The sequence below is a fragment of the Oncorhynchus gorbuscha genome, linkage group LG26 (assembly GCF_021184085.1).
Source record: "Oncorhynchus gorbuscha isolate QuinsamMale2020 ecotype Even-year linkage group LG26, OgorEven_v1.0, whole genome shotgun sequence".
Taxonomy (NCBI): Eukaryota; Metazoa; Chordata; class Actinopteri; order Salmoniformes; family Salmonidae; genus Oncorhynchus; species Oncorhynchus gorbuscha.
This window is the reverse complement of record NC_060198.1, coordinates 43,409,723-43,437,259: the sequence shown is the minus strand read 5'-3', so window position 1 is coordinate 43,437,259 and position 27,537 is coordinate 43,409,723. Positions and strand designations below refer to the sequence as shown.

The following is a 27,537-nucleotide window of genomic DNA, read 5'->3' as shown; positions in this document are numbered from 1 at the left end:
ATTTTGTGCTTTTAGATGTGTTTTAGATGGTTGATAACTACACCAAAAATCAAACATTGTTTTTCAATTGGAATTGTGCTTTTAGATGGGTTTTAGATGGTTGATAACTACACCAAAAATCAAACGTTGTTTTTCAATTGGAATTTTGTGCTTTTAGATGGGTTTTAGATGGTTGATAACTACACCAAAAATCAAACGTTGTTTTTCAATTGGAATTTTGTGCTTTTAGATGGGTTTTAGATGGTTGATAACTACACCAAAAATCAAACGTTGTTTTTCAATTGGAATTTTGTGCTTTTAGATGGGTTTTAGATGGTTGATAACACATTGGGAATTCAACAAACTTCTGGCTGTCATTTTGAGTGGGTGAATAAAGGTTGGAAACTCATGGATCAACATTTTAATCAAATATTACCCACATTTCCACGTTGAAATTACGAAGGTATGCCCAGTGGGGTGATTGTGTTCCATCTGAGCAGGTGAAGAAAATTAACAGCAGAGAGAAATGAACAGCAGAGAGAGAAATGAACAGCAGAGAGAAATGAACAGCAGAGAGAGAAATGAACAGCAGAGAGAGAAATGAACAGCAGAGAGAGAAATGAACAGCAGAGAGAGAAATGAACAGCAGAGAGAGAAATGAACAGCAGAGAGAGAAATGAACAGCAGAGAGAAATGAACAGCAGAGAGAAATGAACAGCAGAGAGAGAAATGAACAGCAGAGAGAAATGAACAGCAGAGAGAGAAATGAACAGCAGAGAGAGAAATGAACAGCAGAGAGAGAAATGAACAGAGAGAGAAAGCAGAGAGAGAAATGAACAGCAGAGAGAAATGAACAGCAGAGAGAAATGAACAGCAGAGAGAGAAATGAACAGCAGAGAGAAATGAACAGCAGAGAGAGAAATGAACAGCAGAGAGAGAAATGAACAGCAGAAAGAGAAATGAACAGCAGAGAGAAATGAACAGCAGAGAGAAATGAACAGCAGAGAGAAATGAACAGCAGAGAGAGAAATGAACAGCAGAGAGAGAAATGAACAGCAGAGAGAGAAATGAACAGCAGAGAGAGAAATGAACAGCAGAGAGAAATGAACAGCAGAGAGAAATGAACAGCAGAGAGAAATGAACAGCAGAGAGAAATGAACAGCAGAGAGAGAAATGAACAGCAGAGAGAAATGAACAGCAGAGAGAAATGAACAGCAGAGAGAGAAATGAACAGCAGAGAGAAATGAACAGCAGAGAGAGAAATGAACAGCAGAGAGAAATGAACAGCAGAGAGAAATGAACAGCAGAGAGAAATGAACAGCAGAGAGAGAAATGAACAGCAGAGAGAAATGAACAGCAGAGAGAGAAATGAACAGCAGAGAGAAATGAACAGCAGAGAGAGAAATGAACAGCAGAGAGAGAAATGAACAGCAGAGAGAAATGAACAGCAGAGAGAAATGAACAGCAGAGAGAAATGAACAGCAGAGAGAAATGAACAGCAGAGAGAGAAATGAACAGCAGAGAGAGAAATGAACAGCAGAGAGAGAAATGAACAGCAGAGAGGGAAATGAACAGCAGAGAGGGAAATGAACAGCAGAGAGAGAAATGAACAGCAGAGAGAGAAATGAACAGCAGAGAGAGAAATGAACAGCAGAGAGAGAAATGAACAGCAGAGAGAGAAATGAACAGCAGAGAGAGAAATTAACAGCAGAGAGAAATGAACAGCAGAGAGAGAAATGAACAGCAGAGAGAGAAATGAACAGCAGAGAGAGAAATGAACAGCAGAGAGAGAAATGAACAGCAGAGAGAGAAATGAACAGCAGAGAGAGAAATGAACAGCAGAGAGAGGGAAGTAAGTGCTTCTGTATTCCTATCCGTCTTCTGCTCTGTATGGGACCCCTGGCCAGGTGAATAGCACTAACACAAAGGGCAGTTGGAGTTGGAGAGAGGGATAGAGGAGTATTGGAGAGAAGGGTAAATACAGGGAGAGGAGAAGAGAGAAAGTTGGGGTTGCAGGCTTTGATAATGACCTTCATTTAATGATTTATATATATACACTCTAGATGACTGACAGAGGCCGCTGTTTTGAGCCAATCTGATGGAGACTCTATCCCCACCCATTCAGAGTTTGACGTCTGTACTGACACAAACAGTTCTGAACCAATCAGAAACCCTTTCAAAACAATTCCACATCAGATTCTGGTAGACTACACATATGGCAGTTGCCTTAATCTAAAAAGGAGATAGAAATACATTTTAGATATACAGTATCTTGAACCATATTTAACAAAATAAAATCAAGCTACACAGATACAAAATATCTTAATTTTATTGAATTAAAATATTGCATGGAAAATAAACTCTCGCATGACATTTCCCAGTAAAAAAACAATCATACAAATTATCTTTACTAAGAAAATATTTACAATGATTTTAATTTGTCCTTATTTGACAGGATGCACACCTTACTAGAAACGATGTAGCAGTCATGATCCTTGTACATTTTTTGGTTGATCTTTTTTAAAATTGAGATACAATAAATCTATATACACAGAATATCCATTTCAATCTGACATGATTTCAATTTGACTCTTAAACTCGACCTTTGATGGTTGTTTTAAACAATGATTAAAACATAAATAAAACCATGATAGCGTATGACTATTTTTTAAATAATTTGTTGCTTTCATCTGTTATGTATTTTAAAATCAGAGAAAGTACCTGGATAATGCATAATGCCCACCCACTGGCTCCATGTCATCTACAAGACCCTGCTAGGTAAAGTCCCCCCTTATCTCAGCTCGCTGGTCACCATAGCATCACCCACCTGTAGCACACGCTCCAGCAGGTATATCTCTCTAGTCACCCCCAAAACCAATTATTTCTTTGGCCACCTCTCCTTCCAGTTCTCTGCTGCCAATGACTGGAACGAACTACAAAAATCTCTGAAACTGGAAACACTTATCTCCCTCACTAGCTTTAAGTACCAACTGTCAGAGCAGCTCACAGATTACTGCACCTGTACATAGCCCACCTATAATTTTTGCCTTTACCTCCCTTCTCACCTCATTTGCTCACATCGTATATAGACTTGTTTATACTGTATTATTGACTGTATGTTTGTTTTACTCCATGTGTAACTCTGTGTCGTTGAATCTGTCGAACTGCTTTGCTTTATCTTGGCCAGGTCGCAATTGTAAATGAGAACTTGTTCTCAACTTGCCTACCTGGTTAAATAAAGGTGAAATAAAAAATAAAAAAATAAAAATGTAATAATCCATGATGAGTTGTCCCTGGTTAAACCATGCAGGACTAGTCCACTCTTCTACAGTAGGAGGGGGGTTTCTCATCAGCATTATATAATCCAAAGAATATCAAGGTTGGAAAAAGACACATGAAACTGTCAATAGGAAAATCAGTGTAAAACAATAAATACGTTTTATCATTACTCTTTGGAGTTTAAGATCAAAGTAATATCCAGGCCAGCCCAACGAGAGTACAGTAATATTTACATAATCTTAAAAAAATGTGCACAATACTGCTTAAAGCGAAATATAGTTGTCACAAAAAAACCAGACATCAACCATCCCATCAATCTATCCTGGTCCTTTTGTGCTCTTTTGGCGAGACAGCACAAACAGATCTCGGACCAGGCAAGCATTAACTTATGCCTGTCATTAAACCAGGGTGATTCTGGTTTTATAAAACTCCCAGGTGTTGCTAGGAGGTCACGAGGTTAGGCGTCATGGGGTCATGTCCAGCAACCAGCGTCCAGCCCCCTAGATCTGAGACTCTCCCGTGTTCTGTGCGCTCTTGGATGTCTGGGGGACACAGACAGAGAGAGGGCAAAGACAGACAACAACATCAATCAGTTGCTTTTTCATCAGACTCTGTCATCACAGTCCTTCATTATTAATGCACAAGTGGCTCTGCTGTCTCTCTTTCACTCGCCAGACAAAATGCTCCACTTAACACCTTCCTCACCCACCTCATTATCTTTAGGGACTATCGGCTCTGGCCCAGAATCACACGTTTGCCTATTTTATGGAAATTATCAAAAAGGACAGTTCTTTTCCTCCTTTGTTGTGCTTTGAAAGGTGTTTAAAATTGCCTTTGAACAATCTCACTTGAAGGAAATGACTAGACTGATCACACCTCTGCTCAGGCCTGAACATGATGTCCCAAACCATGGTCAGTAATGATTAAATTAATGGACTGATTCATTAAAGATGTCTCTGGATGGGGAATGAAGTGAGAATTTTACAATGCGCTGTAAAACAAATGTTCCAAATTGTCCGTTAACCTGATAAGAGGGTGCCCTCTGAGAAATTGAGATTGAAGTACTCTGACATTTGGATGTTTGCACGTTTGACTTGTATCTAAATATTCTAATGTGCTTATATCCTTTGTATAATACAGTAAATGTAATATTTTATGCCGAACTTTAACTTGCAGATCAGCCTTAATAATATTACAGATTCTGGGTTCTATCAAGCAAATTTATTTGTATTTTTATTATTATTATATATTATTTTTCAGCACTATCAATCCTCCCCTGATTGGAGAAAACTAACGGCCAACAATACTTATTCTACTGCTACTCACAGCTATCTTCGCTCACATATACAGTACACTCTAATCTTAATTCCAACCCTCCGTTGTCCACAGACTAACCCATCTTTCCCAGTACACTACCATTTGACTATTTCCTTCTATTTTACTGTGATGTCTTACGAGGGTCTTGAACCTCTCTATTTATACCCTTTCTACCAAGACTAAAGATAAATACTTTACCAAAGAGTGTAATCATATTTCCCATCGATTGATCGTGGTTTTTCTGATCTCCTAACAGTACAGTTTGTAGGTCCATATGAACAGAGATATGACTTAGTGGCTTGTGAAAGTATTCACCCCTCTGGCATCTTTCCTATTTTGTTGCCTTACAACCTGTAATTAAAATAGATTTGTTGGGGGTTTGTATCATTTGATTTACACAACGTGCCTAGCACTTTGATGATGCACAATATTTTTTATTGTGAAACAAACAAGAAATAAGACAAAAAAAACAGAACTTGAGCATGCACAACTATCCCCCCCAAAGTCAATACGTTGTATAGCCCGCTTTTGCAGCAATTACAGCTGCAAGTGTCTTGGGATATGTCTCTATAAGCTTGGCACATCTAGCCACTTGGATTTTTGCCCCTTCTTCAAGGCAAAACTGCACCAGCTCCTTCAAGTTGGATGGGTTCTGCTGGTCTACAGCAATCTTTAAGTCATACCACAAAATATCAATTGGATTGAGGTTTGGGCTTTGACTAGGCCATTCCAAGACATTTAAATATTTCCCCTTAAACCACTCAAGTGTTGCTTTAGCAGTATGCTTAGGGTCATTGTCCTGCTGGAAGGTGAACCTCCAACCCAGTCTCAAATCTCTAGAAGACTGAAACAGGTTTCCTTCAAGAATTTCCCTGTAATTAGCGCCAGCCATCATTCCTTCAATTCTGACCAGTTTCCCAGTCTCTGCCGATGAAAAACATCCCGACTGCATTATGCTGCCACAACCATGCTTCACTGTGAGGATGGTGTTCACGGGGTGATGAGAGGTGTTGGTTTTGCACCAGACATAGCGTTGTCCTTGATGGCCAAAAAGTTAAATTCTCATCTGACCAGAGTACCTTCTTCCATATGTTTGGTGAGTCTCCCACATGCCTTTTTGCAGCTCACCTTTGGTCTCTTTGTTGCCTCTCTGATTAATGCCCTCCGTGCCTTTTAGCCTTTTAGAACAGGTGTATAAATACTGAGATCATGTGACAGATCATGTGACACTTAAATAAAGTCCACCTGTGTGCAATCTAACAAATTATGTGACTTCTGAAGGTAATTGGTTGCACCAGATCTTATTTAGGGGCTTCATATCAAAGGGGGTAAATACGTATACACGCATCACTTTTCCCTTTTTTAAATTTTATTTAATTTTTTTCATTTCTCTTCACCAATTTGGACTATTTTGTGTATGTCCATTACATGAAATCCAAATAAAAATCAATATAAATTACAGGTTGTAATGCAACAAAATAGGAAAAATGCCAAGGGGGATGAATACTTTTGCAAGACACTGTAACAACCACTCCTGGACCTGACTCCAAAACCGAGCCACTGGGTTTCCTCATGACAGAGTCTGCACAGGGCTGACTGTTCATTGTGCCATATATTGAGGACTTTGTTTGTGGCGGAATTTTATATAATAGTTTACATTGAAAAGATCGGATTGATGCGTCCATTTTTTGTTTTGTATGTCAGTTCATAAACCTGATTCAAAGGTATTGGGACATCAAAAACCTGTTCCCAACTATCTTGAATGTTATGCTGTATAGTTGTCAAACCTCTCAACCCTATATTGAAACTGGTACATTTGATGATTTATACCTGTCATTTTAAGCCATGCATGTTTTATTGTTTGAGGCAGACAAACCAATTCATTTGTTTCTGTTTTGAGTAATTGTCTCTTCCATTTTTTGTGGCAGAGCTGCAATGACTTGGTTATACTTCTGCATTTATCTCCATATACATTTGGTCATTTCTTGTGTGACAGAATTTTACCGTCCTTAGTTACATGGTCATTCATAAACATGATACCTTCCTTCTACATTTCTTCCCCCCAAAAAGCAGTACATTGGAGTTTAGACATATTATTGTCTGTAATATTTGTTCTGCCTCTTCTGGAGGATGAAATGAGTATTTTGACCAGCTCTGCATGGCTTCATTTTAAAAGAAGAATACTTTAAACAGGGCTACGTTATCACACCGCCGACAATGGTTTGTTTTAATCAGTAGAAAAGCAAAAAGCTCACTATTGACATTGGATGTGCCTCTTAGTATCCGTCTGGAAAACCCGTTTGGATTTACATTTCATTTTGGTGTAATAGAGGCTTTAAGAGAGAGGTTTAATGCCCCATTTTATTAGAAAATGGAAGAAGTTCAAGATGACGGTCAATCATCCTCGGTCTGGGGCTCCATGCAAGATCTCACCTTGTGGGGCATCAATGATCATGAGGAAGGTGAGGGATCAGCCCAGAACTACACGGCAGGACCTGGTCAATGACCTGAAGAGAGCTGGGACTACAGTCTCAAAGAAAACCATTAGTAACACACTACGCCGTCATGGATTAAAATCCTGCAGCGCACGCAAGGTCCCCTTGCTCAAGCCAGCGCATGTCCAGGCCCATCTGAAGTTGTCCAATGACCATCTGGATGATCCAGAGGAGGAATGGGAGAAGGTCATGTCGTCTGATGAGACAAAAATAGAGCTTTTTGGTCTAAACTCCACTCGCGTGTTTGGAGGAAGAAGAAGGATGAGTACAACCCCAAGAACACCATCCCAACCATCAGGCATGGAGGTGGAAGCGTCATTCTTTGGGGATGCTTTTCTGCAAAGGGGACAGGACGACTGCACCGTATTAAGGGGAGGATGGATGGGGCCATGTATCGCGAGATCTTGGCCAACAACCTCCTTCCCTCAGTAAGAGCATTGAAGATGGGTCGTGGCTGGGTCTTCCAGCATGACAATGACCCGAAACACACAGCAAGGGCAACTAAGGAGTGGCTCCGTAAGAAGCATCTCAAGGTCCTGGAGTGGCCTAGCCAGTCTCCAGACCTGAACCCAATAGAAAATCTTTGGAGGGAGCTGAAAGTCCGTATTGCCCAGCGACAGCCCCGAAACCTGAAGGATCTGGAGAAGGTCTGTATGGAGGAGTGGGCCAAAATCCCTGCTGCAGTGTGTGTAAACCTGGTCAAGAACTACAGGAAACATATGATCTCTGTAATTGCAAACAAAGGTTTCTGTACCAAATATTAAGTTCTGCTTTTCTGATGTATCAAATACTTATGCCATACAATAAAATGCAAATTAATTACTTAAAAATCATACAATGTGATTTTATGGATTTTTTCCGTCTCTCACAGTTGAAGTGTACTACCTATGATAAAAATTACAGACATCTACATGCTTTGTAAGTAGGGAAACCTGCAACATCGGCAGTGTATCAAATACTTGTTCTCCCCACTGTATATTACAGTGGTTTAGATGGTTCTACACTATGTGCTTGTTTTGTCACATACTAAAATTAGAATTTTAGCAACCAGGAAATGGGGGTGTGATTTCTGCAGTGCAGCTTTAATGTTATCACGAGTTATGTTATCACAAGATTTTTACAGCTAACAGTTCAATGGCTATAACAAATACGTCTCGTGAGAGAGGACACATTGTCTTACTCCTCTTGACTATTCACACTCTCAGAGAAGTAACTGTTATTTATTATTTTGCATGAAGAATTGTTGTACATTACTTTTACCCATCTTATGAGAGATTCTGCAACAAAAAACAAATCCAGGCAGTTACACAGATTCTAGACAGGATAAAAGGCGGCCTCAAAATCTGCTATAAAGATTATACCTGGTTTCCCTGCATTCTTGTAGTTTTCAATTATTTCTAGTAGTTGTGTAATGATGTCTCCAGTATATATTCATTTTAAGAATCCTGTCTGATTGTGATGAATAATGTCTGGTAGGACATTTTTAATGCAACTTTTTTTTGCCATTTTCTTTTTTAAGATACGGGGTCTTTGTACTGCCTTCCTGGCTCCTGCTTTAGTAAGAGAGTGATCGTTCACTCTTTGTGTGTCCAACAGGTGGCAATTAATATAGAGTAATTTAAACATAATAGTAGTGGATCATTCAGTAGTTCATAAAAAGTTGAATATATGTCTATTGGAATGCAATCAAGGTCAGAGGTTGTCCTGTGTAATTAGGCCTTTACAATATTTTTTTGGTGTCTGAAATAGTTTAATATGATTTTTTTGGGGAGAAAGATATCACAAAACACATTCTCAAATGAGGTTTGAGGAACTTGACAAGAGCTTGTCTAAAATATGTTTATCCTTTTGGTGAGAAGAATTTGTCCATCTTTGTAACTTTTTCCTTAGGTTATTTTTGGTTGTTTCCATATTGAAGGTTTAGGGAAAACGTTTTGCATTATTTTGCCATTCTCCATCCAATTTGCTCTGTTTTTTTTTGATATGTTAAACAATGTTTTTCATTAATAAGTTCCTCAAACTCATTTTACGTTGTGTATAGATTATTCAGTGCTTCTGCAGTACATTCATCAACACCATTGATGTCTAGATTTTCTATTTCTGTTGTAAGCCTTTTCTCTGTTGACCAATTTTTGGGGGATGAAGATTCCCATATGGCCTCCCATATGATAAGTGGATCAGTTGAACCTGTATTGTGCAAGAAAGGTATGTTATGTCTTTAGTTTTTGTTAAGAAAGTTCTGTCAGTCAATAAACCTAGGTAAAATTGTAAATATCCCTGTCCTCGCGGAAATTCTGTCATAGTTATATGGAGGGATATAAGTTGATGATATATGATCGCATTTGATCCTCAATCAATACACTTTTCACTTTTGGCACCATAGAAAAGGATACCAGAAAGTAATCAATCCGACTAGCTTGATTAAGCCTCATCCAAGTCTATTTTACGAGATCCGGGTTTCTGAGCCAATGTCAGTCAATTCCAACGTGCCCATAATATTCATAATCTCTGAGCACCAGAGGGTGATAGTTGGTAGTACGATTTCCTTTACAGTCTACCGACTTACTTAAAACTGTAAGTGTTATTTTTATCTATTTAGATTATTATAAATATTTTCAAGTTTGGTTGGTCATTATTCGGTCCATATAAATGTGTTTATCATCAAGAAGTATAATCAAAGCAATCCATCTTCCTTGAGGATCTATTTAAATGTATTGCACCTCAAGATCTAGAAATTCTTAGTACATGACAGAAATAGATTTTACCATCCCATTCTTTTTCCATGGGCAGTTCGTCAGTTCGTAAACAATAAATATGGTATAACTTTTACTCGCAGAACATTACCTCGCAGAACTTTTATGCAGAACTTTTAGGCAGAACTTTGCCTCGTGTTTGCTGTCACTCAAATGCAACAGTGTTGGAGGAGGACTTTCTGTTCTTTTAGATATTGGCTACTCAATTAGTAAGAGTTAATACCTGTGATTTGCTGTTGCTTGACTGGTTGGAGGAAAACTCTGAGTACTTTGTCTTCTGCAGTGCACAGATGCTGTCCAGGATCTTGCCATACTCCTCTCTCACCTACAAGGTGCAAAAGAGAGCACTATGAGGAAAGATGGTCGAGCAGGGGTGGGAGGAAGGGAATAAGTAGACCAGAACCAGCTGTTCGTTCCTCCATTGTTCCTGTCTCTGTAAGTAGGCGTTCCTCCTCTAGTGTGACCATGTTTGAGCATGCGGTAAAGCATGCCCATGAGAGAGAGGGTCATTTACATAGACAGAACATTGACCATTTATTTCAATGGTAAACAGCTTTTATGCATCATCTTAATTATCCACTATAGTTGTTATGAGTCCAACAAGCACATATTGGCCTGCCCTTAACTGTAGGCCCTACAGTAAACTAAACCCAATCAGTATTATTTAAACACTTAACAACTCATTTGGAATTCAGCCAAAGTAGTATAACCCAAAGACATTTATTTCGAGAGTTGGGCCAATGTGGTTTCTGCATTATGATGCATTTTACATGACACTGTTAGCTCCTAAAAAATACTAAGGACCCTGATTGACAGAGTCTTGAGTCGTGACGTACCTGTTTAGAGAGCAGGCAGTGCATGAGGAACACTAGGACCCCCTGCAGACTGTTGAGGATGGTGAACAGGTACGACATGGCCAGCGTGCTTTCCTCAAACTGGAAACAGCCAAAGATCCACATGGTGCCCAGCACACACAGCTGAGCCACTGCAGTTATGGTGAATGCCCTGCAGGAGGCGACAAACACACATAAAGTTAGATCGAGAGCCTGGGTCACAACATGTCATTTTATAGTAAGGCCTGTTTTTCCCCCACATGTTCTGGCCAGGAAAAACAGTGGTCCTTTGTTATGGGCTATAACGTAGCCTGTGTGAGAATGTCCGTTTCTTTGCCGGCTCACTTGATTTTGCGGAGTTTGTCAAGGTCAGGGTTCAGGCTGGAGAACTTCTGGGCCAACTTCCACACTGTGATGAGGAAGAAAAACACATTCACCTAGGAGGGGAGAGGGAGATAAGTAGATCATGACACAAAACATTGTAAGTAGGAGTGATGAAACTATTTCACCTTTCATCTGTGATACGCACCATGATGATGATACAGACAGGGCCAAAGAAGCTCCAGATGAATCCATCCTCAAGGTTGAGCCAGCAGCTAAAACACACAATGCACACATTAAGACACACGAATACCTGATCTCTATTGTACACAACAGAGAAGGACAGAGAGTCAGACAAATATATATATAGGGAATCCAGTCAGGAGATGACACTGTCAGGGATCAATGTAGTGGTCACTCACTGGCGCTCGGTTCCGTATCCTTTGGCGTTGGCGAGGGCAGAGATGGCGACGATGACAGCAGGAACGCCGTAGCCCCCCGCCATCATGTAGAGGGGCCTGAAGGTGGTGTTGAAGACCAGGACCACCATCCTGAAGAGCTGCACTCCCTCCAGACACATCCAGCAGAACGCTGACAGGAAGAAGAAGTGAAGCAGCCCAGCCACCACCGCACAACCAGCCTGAGGAAGAGAGGGATGAAGAGAAAGGAAATAAAGGGGTGAGAGTGATTGAGAAAACAAAATTTGAACAAAATGACATATATTGTAGATAGTGATAAGGTTCACAGTACAATAAGTTACCCACAACTGAACACACAATCGTTGCATACATGAACATTTCTTCTTACTAAAACATTGTTCTCACCACCCACATAGACAGAGTACATACACCACATGTAAATGTTACACACATTGTCACATCCTCTGACCTCCCACGGCCAGAAAAACTCAGAGGAGTTCTCCTTATTCAGTCTTGTTCCCGAGGGCAATTCTGCCTCGAGGGCAGAGCGTATGTGATTGGTTGGATGCAAGCTTACCTGGCTCTCGGTGCGTGAGATGCCGACGAGGAAGATCAGGTTGGCGATGAAGAGGCTGAGGCAGAGGTGGAGGTGGATGGTATTGCGGGTGCTCCGGATGGAGCGGATCAGGGAGAAGGTGAGGATGCAGATGAAGAGACACAGCAGGGACAGGGACAGGCCCACCCAGGTGATCAGCTGCAGCTGGAATGTGTCCTGGAGGGAGGAATAGAGGCGAAGACACGTCACCATATAGTCACAGCAGTGGAGGCTGCTGAGGGGAGGATGGCTCATGATAATGGCTGGAATGGAGTAAATGGAAACCATATGTTTGATGTATTTGATACCATTCCACTTATTCCACTCCATTACCACGAGCCCCAGTTAATGTGCCACCAACCTCCTGTGAGTCACAGTGACTGACACAACTTTCATGCATGTGTCTTAATAATATAGACAACATACCCCTGGAGAAATGATAATGGAGCCCTATCTAGCCAGGCAAGACACAGAACTAATTTAAAACAGAAAAAATCTTCATGGATTCACTGTTCTCAAATGAATGCAAGCTTTTTAAAAGCCAAACGAACTCCTATTGCACAATTACATAGAAAGTGAAATGAAACTATTAGAAAAGGCATTGTTCCTGCTCTATCTTATAACAGAAGTAGAGCTAGACTAAGAGAGAAATCCCCCCTCACCTTGAACTCATAGAGAGCCATAAGAACAGCAAAACTGCTGAGATGGTAGCAGGAGCACACAGTGTGGGAGGCATTGGACTGCACCAGGAAACAGCCTCGATCAGACCAGGTCCCTTCTCCCAACTCATCCCAGTACACACAGGTGTAGTTCCCTTCATCTGACTGGGAAACAACATTCATAATTACCATAGAAGAGAAGTAGAAAAACTATGTTTCTCCAGGACACTTCACACAGTGACCATCCCAGAACAAGCAAAGCAGGTGCAGCATATGAGCATATGAAGAAGATTTGATACTGCCACATTCACATAGACCATAATAATGGGATAGAGGGGTAATGATTTTGCTCCTCACCTCCTTCAAATGGGAGAAGGTGAATGTGACTGGCTCCTTGAGAAAGGATGTGTCCTTGTTACTCATGGTGGCCGTCACCACTTTGGAGTTGATCTGAAAGCTGTGGCCCTCCTGTGCCTGCAGCCCTGAGAAGGAATGGTTGGTGGATGTCTCCAGACCCTTATAGCTGAGCAGGGACACTGTTGCAAATCCTGAGAAAGCAAATGTTTAAGTCTAGGAGTTTGTACACTGTGTACATTCATTTCACATTATATCATTACATTATAAAGATTGGTTCTGATGATTGTGGTGGGATTCTGATGGCAGTGTTGAAGCTGATCATGAAGATGAGGATGATGAAGATGGTAACCTGGGTAGGAGGTGTCTCCAGCAGCAGTCTCCCAGTGGCTGTCTAGCTGAGCGTGTGTAGAGGACAAGGTGAGGGGCCCCTGGGGTGAGGAGGCATTTCTCTGCACCAACAGCTCCACCTCTGGAAGCAAATACATTCACATCTTCACAAACAGGGCTACAGTAGGTGAAATGTTACAACTCTCAGAATGTAACAGAATGTTTACAACTCTCCTTTCTGCTAGAAAGGCAGACTTGTGCACAGGAAATTATGCAATGAAAAGTCAATCCATATAATCTAATGAAAAACTTTGTAAGCTATTCAAAAATGGCCACAAATGAACATATTCTACGAAGGAAGTTATAACAACTTGTCTTCCGTTAGGTGGCTTCAAAAGCCAAACAATCATGGCTGAGTTTATGTTGTCTGCACTCATGGCTGAGTTCAGGATGTTCTCCTACCGGTGTGAGTTTTGAACCTTCTGGTCTCGGGGTGTTTCAGCAGAGGTCCTATAATTCTCAGAGCAGTCTCTACCAGGTCCAGCAAGACACTCACTTCCTTGTTATTTTTCAGAGGCCCGCCAGACAGGAGCCTGTCTATAGCAGACAACAGAGTCTACAGAGACAGAGAGAGGTGGGGGAGGAGGGGTACATAGACACAGTCACTAACCACAATGCTACAATGCTTTTCATAGGGTAGCCTAGTGGTTAGAGCGTTGGACTAGTAACCGGAAGGTTGCAAGTTCAAACCCCCGAGCTGACAAGGTACAAATCTGTCGTTCTGCCCCTGAACAGGCAGTTAACCCACTGTTCCCATCATTGAAAATAAGAATTTGTTCTTAACTGACTTGCCTAGTTAAATAAAGGTAAAATAAAAAAATAAATACAGAGAAGAGAGTCGGCCCAAGAATTGAACCTTATGGCACCCCCATAGAGACTGCCAGAGGCTCAGACAACAGACCCTCTGATTTGACACACTGAACTCTATCAGATAAGTAGTTGGTGAACCAGGCGAGGCAATCATTTGAGAAACCAAGGCTATTGAGTCTGCCGATGAGGATGTGCTGATTGATACATCGAAAGTTTCCATTATAAGCAAGATGTATCAACAGTGCTGGTCATCAGTCATTGTTTCCCTGCATGTATCCTTTCCTTAATGTGTGTGGGCTGAGTCTGAACCTGCATATGTCAACCTCTATGATGGATGCCTGGGTTATAATGAGCCTCAAATATAAGTAAGGGCCTCAAATATAAATATATACATAAGCAGTAGTACCTCTAGCAGGGCCTCTCCATCGACTTGTTCTGCCGTATTACTCTCCCTCAACTCCAGACAACTGGTCCTCATCAGGGCCACAGCATCCTGCAGACCTGGGATGACCTGAGAACGAGGGATGAGGAGAGAAAGTGAGGAGAGAGAGCGAGAGAGAGCAGGCGTGGGGGGTAGGTAGAGAGAGGAGGAAGTTAGTCTGTATTTTGTTCTGCAGAACAAAATGTGAATCATTACACTATCTACTCATGTGGCTTACCATCTTAAGATGCTTCTCGCTCGCAAACATGTCACAGTTCAACTCTGTGGAAAGAGAAGAGATGAGTGAATAAGGCATCTTAAAGGAAAATATATTTTATTATGAAATGATTGATGAAGTGATGACAACTTGATCATGCAGCGGAAGTATTGAAATTTGAATGTTGAAACAGCTCCATCTCAATGAGAATGATGATCTATAAATGTAATTCTCACCAGTACATCTCCCCTGCGGGTCTCCGTAGTTGGTGAATCCTGCATGGCACGCACACCGATGGCCACTGTTGGTGGCATTATGGCACGTTCCATTCCCTCCACAGATAAACTTATTTATTTTACACAAATCTACAAAGGAATGACAGAAAGCACAGGTGACATTTTCATAAGATGTTCAGATCTACCTAAAACTGATCAATTCACATAATATCAATTACACATTCTGGTCATAAAGAAAGTATCTGGTGCTTCATGAGGAAGAGGAGCAATTGAGCAAAATACATCAAGGGGTATAGATCAAATATTATTTAACTTTCTCAAAATTCCCAGGTTTTCCCCAAATCCCAGTTGGAAGATTCCTGGAATTAGCAGTAAATCTGGAGGCCTCCAACCAGGATTTCTAAACCCATCCAGGGTGATAATACAATTCCTCCCATACCTTTAGCACCTTGAGCATCCTCACTGTCTGTGGTTGCTGTCTGGTCTGTGGTGGCTTTCTGATCTGTTATTTCCTCACACGATTCTCTATTCCCTGTGAATTGAGCTTTGCCAGACTTCAGGCCAAACCCTGGATTGCAGACACAGGAGTAGTTGCCTGGTGTGTTGACGCACTGTGTATGCTTCCCGCAAATTGTGATGTCGTCCTCACACTCGTTTCTATCTACATGTGGGTAAAAACGACCATTAGGAAAAGGAAACTCTCACCATTTCATACAGGATGACATCCTGTATATGTCTGATATGCTCTCTGGATGTACTGTACACATCTTTTGATATTTAGTGTTATTACCAGTTCTCTTTGGTATCTTACCTTCACACGTGACTCCTTGGCCAAATATAAATCTTTCCGCTCCAGTACTGGAGACAAACCCCACATTGCAGAAGCAGGAGTAGGACCCTAATGTATTGTGACACTCGGCATTGGGACCACAGATGTCCTTATTCTCCAAACACTCGTTGATGTCTTGAGGCACAGAGAAAGGAATAGTCAGTCACACGTAAAATGCAAACGTAGAATATACACCGGACAAAAATATAAAACGCAACATGTAAAGTGTTGGTCCCATGTTTCATGAGCTGAAATGTTGTGTACAAATGTGTTTACATCCTTGTTCGTGAGCATTTCTCCTTTGCCAAGTTAATCCGGCATATCAAGAAGCTGATTATACAGCATGATCATTACACAGGTGCACCTTATACTGCGGACAACTAAAGGCCACTCTAAAATGTGCAGTTGTGTCACACAACACAATGCCACAGATTTCTCAAGTTTTGAGGGAGCGTGCAATTGACTTCAGGAATGTCCACCAGAGCTGTTGCCAGATAATTGAATGTTAATTTCTCTACCAAGATCCTCCTCCAATGTTGTTTTAGAGAATTTGGCAGTACTTCAAACCAGCCTAGCGATCGCAGACCACATGTATGGCGTTGTGTGGGCGAGCGGTTTGCTGACGTTGTGTGGGCGAGCGGTCTGTCAACGTTGTGAACAGAGTGACGGGCAGGCATAAGCTATGGACAACGAACATAATTGCATTTAATCTATGACAATTTGAATGCACAGAGATACCGCGGCGAGATTCAGAGACCCATTGACGTGCCCTTCATCAGCCACCATCACCTCGTGTTTCAGCATGGTAATGCACAGCCCCATGTCGCAAGGATCTGTACACAATTCCTTGAAGCTGAAAATGTCCCAGTTCTTTCATGGCCTGCATACTCACCAGAAATGTTGAGCATGTTTGGAATGCTCTGGATCGACGTGTGCGACAGCGTGTTCCAGTTCCGATCAATATTCAGCAACTTTACACAGCCATTGAAGAGGAGTGGGACAACATTCCACAGGCCACAATCAACAGCCTGATCAACTCTATGCGAAAGAAATGTGTTGTGCTGCATGAGGCAAATGGTGGTCACACCAGATACTGACTGTCACGCCCTGACCTTAGATACAGTGCCTTGCGAAAGTATTCGGCCCCCTTGAACTTTGCGACCTTTTGCCACATTTCAGGCTTCAAACATAAAGATATAAAACTGTATTTTTTTGTGAAGAATCAACAACAAATGGGACACAATCATGAAGTGGAACGACATTTATTGGATATTTCAAACTTTTTAACAAATCCAAAACTGAAAAATTGGGCGTGCAAAATTATTCAGCCCCTTTACTTTCAGTGCAGCAAACTCTCTCCAGAAGTTCAGTGAGGATCTCTGAATGATCCAATGTTGACCTAAATGACTAATGATGATAAATACAATCCACCTGTGTGTAATCAAGTCTCCGTATAAATGCACCTGCACTGTGATAGTCTCAGAGGTCTGTTAAAAGCGCAGAGAGCATCATGAAGAACAAGGAACACACCAGGCAGGTCCGAGATACTGCTGTTGTGAAGAAGTTTAAAGCTGGATTTGGATACAAAAAGATTTCCCAAGCTTTAAACATCCCAAGGAGCACTGTGCAAGCGATAATATTGAAATGGAAGGAGTATCAGACCACTGCAAATCTACCAAGATCTGGCTGTCCTTCTAAACTTTCAGCTCATACAAGGAGAAGACTGATCAGAGATGCAGCCAAGAGGCCCATGATCACTCTGGATGAACTGCAGAGATCTACAGCTGAGGTGGGAGACTCTGTCCATAGGACAACAATCAGTTGTATATTGCACAAATCTGGCCTTTATGGAAGAGTGGCAAGAAGAAAGCCATTTCTTAAAGATATCCATAAAAAGTGTTGTTTAAAGTTTGCCACAAGCCACCTGGGAGACACACCAAACATGTGGAAGAAGATGCTCTGGTCAGATGAAACCAAAATTGAACTTTTTGGCAACAATGCAAATCGTTATGTTTGGCGTAAAAGCAACACCCTGAACACACCATCCCCACTGTCAAACATGGTGGTGGCAGCATCATGGTTTGGGCCTGCTTTTCTTCAGCAGGGACAGGGAAGATGGTTAAAATTGATGGGAAGATGGATGGAGCCAAATACAGGACCATTCTGGAAGAACCTGATGGAGTCTGCAAAAGACCTGAGACTGGGACAGAGATTTGTCTTCCAACAAGACAATGATCCAAAACATAAAGCAAAATCTACAATGGAATGGTTCAAAAATAAACATATCCAGGTGTTAGAATGGCCAAGTCAAAGTCCAGACCTGAATCCAATCGAGAATCTGTGGAAAGAACTGAAAACTGCTGTTCACAAATGCTCTCCATCCAACCTCACTGAGCTCGAGCTGTTTTGCAAGGAGGAATGGGAAAAATTTTCAGTCTCTCGATGTGCAAAACTGATAGAGACATACCCCAAGCGACTTACAGCTGTAATCGCAGCAAAAGGTGGCACTACAAAGTATTAACTTAAGGGGGCTGAATAATTTTGCACGCCCAATTTTTCAGTTTTTGATTTGTTAAAAAAGTTTGAAATATCCAATCCAGTTGTTCCACTTCATGATTGTGTCCCACTTGTTGTTGATTCTACACAAAAAATACAGTTTTATATCTTTATGTTTGAAGCCTGAAATGTGGCAAAAGGTCGCAAAGTTCAAGGGGGCCGAATACTTTCACAAGGCACTGTATCAGTTTTTCTATATATTTTGGGTGTGACTAGTGTTGGTACTCTAGTTTTTGTATGTCGAGGTTTTTTTAATGTCTGTTGGCCTGATAAGGTTCCCAATCAGAGACAGCTGTTTATCGTTGTATCTGATTGGGGATAATATTTAGGTAGCCATTTTTCTCATTTGTGTTGTGGGATCTTGTCTATGTATAGAGTAGCGTCACGGTTCAGTTGGTTAGGTGAGTTTCAGTTTATTAAAATGATGTGGAACTCTACTCACACTGCGCCTTGGTCTCATTATGGCGACCGTGACACTGACTGGTTTTCTGATCCACGCCCCTATCTTTTTTTTAAGGTATCTGTGACCAACAGATTCATATCTGTATTCCCAGTCATGTGAAATCCATAGATAATGGCCTAATTTATTTGAATTGATTGATTTCCTTATATAAACTAACTCAGTGAATTATTTTAAAATGTTGCATGTTGAGTTTATATTTTGTTCAGTACAGTATAGTCACTATAGAAAACAAGTGTATGGATTTCAAAATTGCAGCATGCTGTGTTCTCTGGCCAGGACTGCAATGTATAGAAATCCTATAAGGCAACTAAAAAAAGTTCTTTACCTATGCATTTTTCAGGTGAGAGAGCTGTGAAGTTCATCCGCTGTGATGATGATCTGAACCCAGGAGCACATTGACAGTAGAAGCTTCCATTGGTGTTGAAGCATGCTGCATTCTCACCACAGATATGTGGTGTGTCAGTGTCATAGTCATAGTCATCACTAGGAGGATTACACTCATTCTCATCTGGGGTCAAAAACAGAGTTATTGAGAAAGTGTGAAGAGAGGTAGAATGGTTGGGGAATGGTCATTCAAAATATAACAGATATAAAGTTGAAGTCGGAAGTTTATATACACCATAGCGAAATACATTTTAAACTCAATTTTTCACAATTCCTAACATTTAATCCAATTAAACATTTCCTGTTTTAGGACAGTTAGGATCACCACTTTTAAGTATGTGAAATGTCCAAATAATAGAATGAATTATTTGGGCTTTTATTTCTTTCATCACATTCCCAGTGGGTCAGAAGTTTACATACACTCAATTAGTATTTGGTAGCGTTGCCTTTAAAATTGTTTAACTTGGGTCAAACGTTTCGGATAGCCTTCCACAATCTTCCCACAATAAGTAGGGTGAATTTTGGCCCATTCCTCCTGACAGAGCTGGTGTAACTGAATCAGGTTTGTAAGCCTCCTTGCTCGCACATGCTTTTTCAATTCTGCCCACATTTTCTATGGGATTGAGGTCAGGACTTTGTGATGGCCACTCCAATACCTTGACTTTGTTAAGCCATTTTGACAACTTTGGAGGTGTGCTTGGGGTCATTGTCCATTTTGAAGAACCATTTGCGACCAAGCTTTAACTTCATGACTGATGTCTTGTGATGTTGCTTCAATATATCCACATCATTTTCCTACCTCATGATGCTGTCTATTTTGTGAAGTGCACCAGTCCCTCCTGCAGCAAAGCACCCCCACAACATGATGCTGCCACCCCTGTGCTTCACGGTTGGGATGGTGATCTTTGGCTTACAAGCCTCACCCTTTTTCCTCCAGACATAACGATAGTCATTATGGCCAAACAGTTACATTTTTGTTTCCTCAGACCAGAGGATATTTCTCCAAAAAGTATGATCTTTGTCCCGATGTGCAGTTGTAAACGGCAGTCTAGCTTATTTAATGGCGGTTTTGGAGCAGTGGCTTCTTCCTTGCTGAGCGGCCTTTCAGGTTATGTCGATATAGGACTCGTTTTTACTGTGGATATAGATACTTTTGTACCTGTTTCCTCCAGCCTCTTCACAAGGTCCTTTGCTGTTATTTTGGGATTGATTTGCATTTTTCGCCCCAAAGTAAGTTAATTTCTAGGAGACAGAACGCGTCTCCTTCCTGAGCGGTATGATGGATGTGTTGTCCCATGGTGTTTATACTTGCGTACTATTGTTTGTACAGATGAACTTGGTACCTTCAGGCATTTGGAAATTGCTCCCAAGGATGAACCAGACTTGTGGAGGTCTACAAGAATTTTCTGAGGTCTTGGCTGATTTCTTTTGATTTTCCCATGATGTCTAGCAAAGAGGCACCGAGTTTGAAGGTAGGCCTTGAAATACATCCACAGTACACCTCCAATTGACTTAGGCTAACTAACATCATTTATCAGAAGCTTCTAAAGCCATGACATAATTTTCAGGAATTTTCCAAGCTGTTTAAAGGCACAGTCAACTTAGTGTATGTAAACTTCTGACCCACTGGAATTGTGATACAGTGAATTATAGGGGAAATAGTCTGTCTGGAAACAATTGTTGGAAAAGTTACTTGTGTCATGCACAAAGTAGATGTCCTAACTGACTTGCCAAAACAATAGTTTGTTAAGACATTTATGGAGTCGTTGAAAATACGAGTTTTAATGACTCCAACGTAAGTGTATGTAAACTTCGACTTCAACTCTATATAGAAGATATAATACAAGACAGACTTGTACATACCAGTGCAATGTTTCCCATTTGTATAGAATCCTTTAGGACAGCCTGATGCATGTTCCATCAGCAGGGCAAGGTGAAGAGCTGCAGAGTAAGCAACAGGCAGATTCTACAATAAGTTGTCCCATTATCGTATGGTCAGTGCAATCCTGGATACTGGGAACATCCCTACCCTAAAGCCTAACCTTAACCTTAACTCTCACCTTACCCTAACCTTCACCCTTACCTTTTTACATTTCAAATTCAATATGGTAGGGACGTCCCAAGGATCCTGGATAGCACAGAACATTAATGGTATTGGGGGAGTAACAAAACTACTTTTGTAGAACCGACCTTTGACTATGATTGTAAGGTTGGGACATTAATCAGTTGGAGAGGTTTCAGGCACAGACACTTGCAGCAATAATTTGTAAAGGTTTAAAAGGTTTATCTCTCTCTGTTCAAAAAGGTATACCCCCTATCTGGATTTCAGCAGATTGTTCCTACGGCAACTGTGCTCACAGGATATGCCCATAATAACCCCTGAATTGCACACGGCTGTCCGGAGGGGACCATTTCCTCTTTACCAGGAAGTCATCACCTGGCATGGGACTGTGTGATAATGACTGTAGACCTCCTCAGTCTGTATGATAGTAAATGAGTAGTCAGTCCATTGTGGTAATGGGTGGAGAGAAGAGGCAGCAGTAGTGTGGAATGTTGTGGTCACAGAGAGAGTCTTCTTAAACGATCTGTAGGCACGGTTTAAGTTTCACTTTTATGGTGCTCTCTGTTTCACTCTAGTAAAAACTAGTAAAAACTATTAAAAAATATGAAGAAAAAACGTTTTTAAATAGTGTAACTTTTCATTGAGGAACCATCTGTCAAACAATGTTCTCTGATACAGTAGCTTTGTTCTCTCCCTTCACAACCCTCCATTTATCCTTTTCCACTCCATCTGCCAACCAGACTGACACTAACTTTCCAGCTGCTACCATTGAACGGAGAAGCAGAATGGATGTACCGTGTTTTCCCTCTGTTTTTAACTGTTTTGCCAGAGTGTGACAGTTGACATCATGGCTTGTCATTATTCTACCCTTAGGTGCCTCTCAAGGCGTATCTATTTCCCCTTGCATAGCTTTCAAGATGGCGCTGATAGACATGGTCACCCTGTTCATGGCTCCTTTTTATGTCATTTCTCACCTTATTAGCTCAGAACGTCCTTTGCATTATTACGTACAGCCAGAAATAACTTTTGAATATTAGAGTGGCGGTAACTCACAAGCATTTTTGCCAGAAATACAACTTTCCTGAATTTGCTCCTTTGTTCTTACCCCCCCACGAACTCAAGTCCTTTTGTTCACCCAACCTAGAATTCCTCACAATCAAATGCAGTCTGCATTACCTCCAGAGAGAATTCTCTACGGTCATCATCGCAGCCGTGTATATTCCCCCTCAAGCTGATACCATGACGGCTCTCAAGGAACTACACTGGACTTTGTGCAGACTGGAAACCGCATATCCCGAGGACGCATTTATTGTAGCTGGGGACTTTAATAAAGCAAATCTGAGGAAAACACTACTGAGGTTTTATCAACACACCGTCTGCGGCACCCGAGCTTCAAAATCTCTCGACCATTGCTACTCTCCCTTTCCTGGATGGCTACAAGGCCCTCCCCTACCCAAATCAGATCACGCCTCCATCCTGCTCCTCCCTTCCTATAGGCAGAAAGTTAAACCGGAAGTAGCCATGGTAAGGACTATTCAATGCAGGTGTGACCAATCGGAATCCATGCTTCAAGATTGTTTTGATCACGCGGACAGAGATTTGTTCTGGGTTGCTTCTGTGAATAACATTGACATATACACTGACACAGTGACTGAGTTCATTATGATGTGCATAGGGGATGTTGTTCCCACTGTGACTATTTATACTGTGGATAGATGGCAGCGTTCTTGTAAAACCACCGCAAAGTGACTGGGAATATAGTTGAGTACATACAGTCATCAGCCCCCTTGTGTACTCCCTGTTCACCCATGACTGCGTGGCCACGTTCGTCGCGTTTGTTTGCAGACTACAAAACAGTGGTAGGCCTGATACCAACAATGACGAGACAGCCTTGTGGACAGCAGAGGGAGCACACCCCCATCCACATCTACGGGACCGCAGTGGAGAAGGTGAAAAGCTTCAAGGTCCTTGGCGCACACATCACTGACAATCTGAAATGGTCCACCCACAGACAGTGTGGCGACAAAGGCGCAACAGTGCCTCTTCAACCTCAGGAAGTTGAAGAAATTCAGCTTGGCCAATAAGACCCTCACAAACTTTTACAGATGCACCATTGAGAGCATCCTCTCGTATCACCGCCTGTTACGGCAACTGTACCGTCGACAAAGACGGGGCTCTCCAGAGGGTAGTCTGGTCTGCCCAATGTATTACCCGGGGCACACTGCCTGCCTTCCAGGACATCTACAGCACCCGGTGTCACAGGAAGGCCAGGAAGATCATCATGGACCTCAGCCACCCCTTCTGGATGGTTGCGGGGTGAACAGGCAGAGGTCAGTACAGGTGCAGCATCAAAGCTGGAACCAAGAGACTGAAAAACAGCTTCTATCTCAAGGCCATCAGACTGTTAAATAGTCACCACTAGCTGGCCACCGCCCAATATCCTGCCCTGAACTTTAATCACTGTCACTAGACAGCTAGCACCTGGTTACTCTACCATGCACCTTAGAGGCTGCTGCCCTATGTACATAGTCATGGAACACTGGTCACTTTAATAATTGAACACTGGTCACTTTACATACTGTTTTATATACTCCATACTCCAAGATTGCTTGTCCTAATATTTCTATATTTCTTAATTCCAGTATTTTACTTTTTAGATTTGTGTGAATTGTTGTGTATTGTTACTGCAAGCATTTCGCTACACCCCAAATAACATCTGCTAAATATGTGTGTGACCAATAACATTTTATTTGATTTGATACTTATAAATTCTAAAGAATGTGACATAAAATGTTTCAGCCCTTGAGACACTAACTAACCAAATGCACGTAAAGAGGGATCGTTACCTCACCTCAATTAGCCACCCCTTGCAATGTGTCATCAAAGACTTCCTGTCTTCTTCACGGCAGCGAGAAATCACACTGAATGTTACCACCTCGCTGTGATGTCATGGCAACAAGGATTTTTTTTTATCTCAGAAAGTGTATGTGTGTGTGTGTGTGTGTGTGTGTGTGTGTGTGTGTGTGTGTGTGTGTGTGTGTGTGTGTGTGTGTGTGTGTGTGTGTGTGTGTGTGTGTGTGTGTGTGTGTGTGTGTGTGTGTGTGAGTTTCAAAGACTATATGGGTGAGGGGTGTGAGTGTTATCAGACTGTGGGGTGCTTCAGGGGAGATCACAGAGTATAGATACCACTGTAAAGGCCGAGGAACAGAGGGTCTATTTAGAGAGACGGACCCAGAGTCTAGGATGAAGAATAGGGAGAGTGTCTCTCTCTCTCTCTCTCTCTCTCTCTCTCTCTCTCGCTAATTCCTCTGAATGTGCTCCTTCAGGCTTTTAGTCCTCAGATTCCCAAAAGTCATTCAGTGTTATGACAACGGTCTGTCCTTTAGGTTCTGATGAGTGTCATTGTTTCCATTTTAAGAGCTGTGTCCCTATTGCTCTGTCTTACTCAATGAACCAGTAAAAAGTACTTGCTGATTTTCCACTTACTGGAAATAAGTTATAAACGCTAATGCCGTAAAAGGGAAGCAAGACAGAACTATTAGCCACATGTAAAATAGTTGCAATTAACTGAACAACTCAACAATTTCAACATGCTATTAACAGGATTTGAAATGGATTCCAACCTTGGCACACAATGGCATGTTGTCGCCTCAAATATCTCAAAGGAACTTGCTGTGCTCTCCCCCCTACCTTATGTCTTAGATGTTCTCAAATGTTCTGATTCAACCACTATCATTAAACCTGCAATTACTGAGAAGAACGAGATACATTTCTGCTGTCATCTGACTCCTTTCAATACAAAGGATTAAAATAGCTCACAGTGGTGTAAAGTAGTTCAGTAAAAATACTTTAAAGTACTACTTAAGTCAATTTTTGCTGTATCTGTACTTCACTCTTTATGTTGACAACTTTTACTTCACTAGATTCTTAAAGAAAATGTACTTTTTACTCCATACATTTTCCTTCACACCCTAAAGTACTCATTGCATTTTGAATGCTTAGCAGGACAGGAAAATGGTCCAATTTACACCCTTAAGAGAACATCCCTGGTCATCCCTACTGCCTGGCGGACTCACTAAGGACAAATGCTTTGTTTGTACATGATGTCTGAGTGTTGGAGTGTGCCCCTGGCTAACCATACATTTTAAAAACTCGAATTGTGCCGTCTGGTTTGCATAGTATAAGGAATCTGAAAGGATATATATTTACTTTTGATACTTAGGTACATTTAAAACCAAAAACCTTTAGACTTTTACTCAAGTAGTATTTAACTGGGTGACTTTCACTTTTACTTGAGTAATATTCTATAAAAGGTACCTTTAATTTTCCTTAAGTATTGGGTACTTTTTCCACCACTGATAACTCAACCATTCCGCTTTACTTAACATTTTCCATTTGTTCCTAAATGTAGTTTCAGCTTATGTCAGAAATGATGTCTAATGCATTGTGAGAGTAGCCTGGTCCCAGATCTGTTTGTGTTTGGCATGTGACCATGACCATAGGGGTTGTCAAGACACCCTACATTACTCATCTCATATGTATATACTGTCCTCTATACCATCTACTGCATCTTGTTTACATACCCTACATTACTCATCTCATATGTATATACTGTACTCTATACCATCTACTGCATCTTGTTTCCATACCCTACATTACTCATCTCATATGTATATACTGTACTCTATACCATCTACTGCATCTTGTTTCCATACCCTACATTACTCATCTCATATGTATATACTATACTCTATACCATCTACTGCATCTTGTTTACATACCCTACATTACTCATCTCATATGTATATACTGTACTCTATACCATCTACTGCATCTTGTTTACATACCCTACATTACTCATCTCATATGTATATACTATACTCTATACCATCTACTGCATCTTGTTTACATACCCTACATTACTCATCTCATATGTATATACTATACTCTATACCATCTACTGCATCTTGCCTATGCCGTTATATACCATCACTTATTCATATATATATATTTTTTTACATATTCATTCCTTTACACTTGTATAAGGTAGAAGTTGTGAAATTGTTATGGTTACTCGTTGGTAATCACTGCATTGTCGGAACTAGAAGCACAAGCATTTCACTACACCTGCATTAACATCTGCTGATCATGTGTCTGTGACAAATAAAATGTGATTTGATTTGACAGTAAGAACAGATCTTGGAGCAGGCTAAACTGAGAGGTGTTCAACCCTGTAGTGACTTCCTGTGGGACCCTGATCATGACCTGCCAATGACTTTGCACATTAGCATTTCAGGCAAATTTAAGTCAAATGATCACTTAGTTATGCTTTGATATCAATGGGAGACTAAGTGAAAATTCAAGTTATGATTTGCCTCTTCAAGTTCAACAATCACGTCTTTTACTTTACTCTTCATCTAACCATCCCCGACCAAACAAACACTGTCTGGTTTTGTGCTTTCTCTCCCAAACACACAACCTTCTCCATGGCAACATGACTTCTGTGTAAACAGTTTACAAAAATGACTCACCCAGAATCAGGAGATGCAGTCTGCCTGTCATGGTGAAGAAGAATTTCACTATCTCTATGAGAATCACAACGCGCAAGATTAGACCAGGGCTGAAACTCTGCCCCTATCTGAATAGACTGTTCAAAAGTGTGATAAAGATCCGTCTTCTCTTCTTCTCAGGAGTTTCTCCAAACTTCTCAGGGTTGTTTTACTGAAGAAAAATGGCACCCGTATCCATCAACTCAGTCAAGCTTCTGTCTAGTAGATTGAGTTCTGCTGACAGATGAGAGAGAAAATGACAAGTAGTCACTGTGCTCTCATCACTTGCCTAGAACTTTCTGTCTCTGACTCGCTCTCCTTCTGTTCCACTCGGTGTGTTTGACTGTGGTGGTCTGGGCTGTGTCTGGCTCACTGACATACTAAGAGGTTTCCGGGCAGAGATTCAGCTGAGCCGCTGGTGTTGAGTCACGCCCCTGAAACAAGGGAGGAAGGGAAATGAGGTTGGAGGACGAGAAGGGGGGTTTAGCAACTGCTGCTGTTTTTATTTTTTGATTTCTGCTCTTTAGGGTTCCATGACAACACGACCTAAACTTGCCTCTCCAATTTAAGGGGCTTTATTGGCAAGGAAAACATTTCTTTAAATTGCCAAAGCAAG

General features: G+C 41.3%; 1 protein-coding gene across 1 annotated transcript; it reads right to left on the bottom strand.

Annotated features, from left to right (window-relative positions):
• Nucleotides 1-3,130: 3,130 nt before the first annotated feature.
• LOC124016370 (adhesion G protein-coupled receptor E5-like) lies at nucleotides 3,131-27,282 on the bottom strand. The gene is made up of 19 exons (XM_046331931.1): nucleotides 26,904-27,282; nucleotides 21,174-21,251; nucleotides 19,252-19,434; nucleotides 15,890-16,042; nucleotides 15,518-15,739; nucleotides 15,079-15,207; nucleotides 14,864-14,907; nucleotides 14,611-14,715; nucleotides 13,797-13,950; nucleotides 13,357-13,476; nucleotides 13,008-13,198; nucleotides 12,654-12,815; nucleotides 11,974-12,168; nucleotides 11,400-11,617; nucleotides 11,186-11,252; nucleotides 11,002-11,093; nucleotides 10,660-10,828; nucleotides 10,047-10,148; nucleotides 3,131-3,800 (listed from the first exon to the last, which is right to left on the bottom strand). Exons 1-19 carry the CDS (start codon nucleotides 26,932-26,934, stop codon nucleotides 3,759-3,761), a joined length of 2,457 nt encoding a protein of 818 aa, XP_046187887.1. The 5' UTR covers nucleotides 26,935-27,282; the 3' UTR covers nucleotides 3,131-3,758.
• Nucleotides 27,283-27,537: the final 255 nt, after the last annotated feature.

Excerpts from the sequence above, each read along its gene's own strand:
- LOC124016370 (XM_046331931.1), bottom strand. The coding sequence starts at position 26,934 with ATGACAGGCAGACTGCATCTCCTGATTCTGG. Across the intron at positions 13,951-14,610 it reads ATGGAGAGGCCCTGCTAGAG|ACTCTGTTGTCTGCTATAGA; the intron begins GTACTACTGCTT and ends CTGTCTCTGTAG. Across the intron at positions 3,801-10,046 it reads CAAGCAACAGCAAATCACAG|ACATCCAAGAGCGCACAGAA; the intron begins GTATTAACTCTT and ends TGTGTCCCCCAG.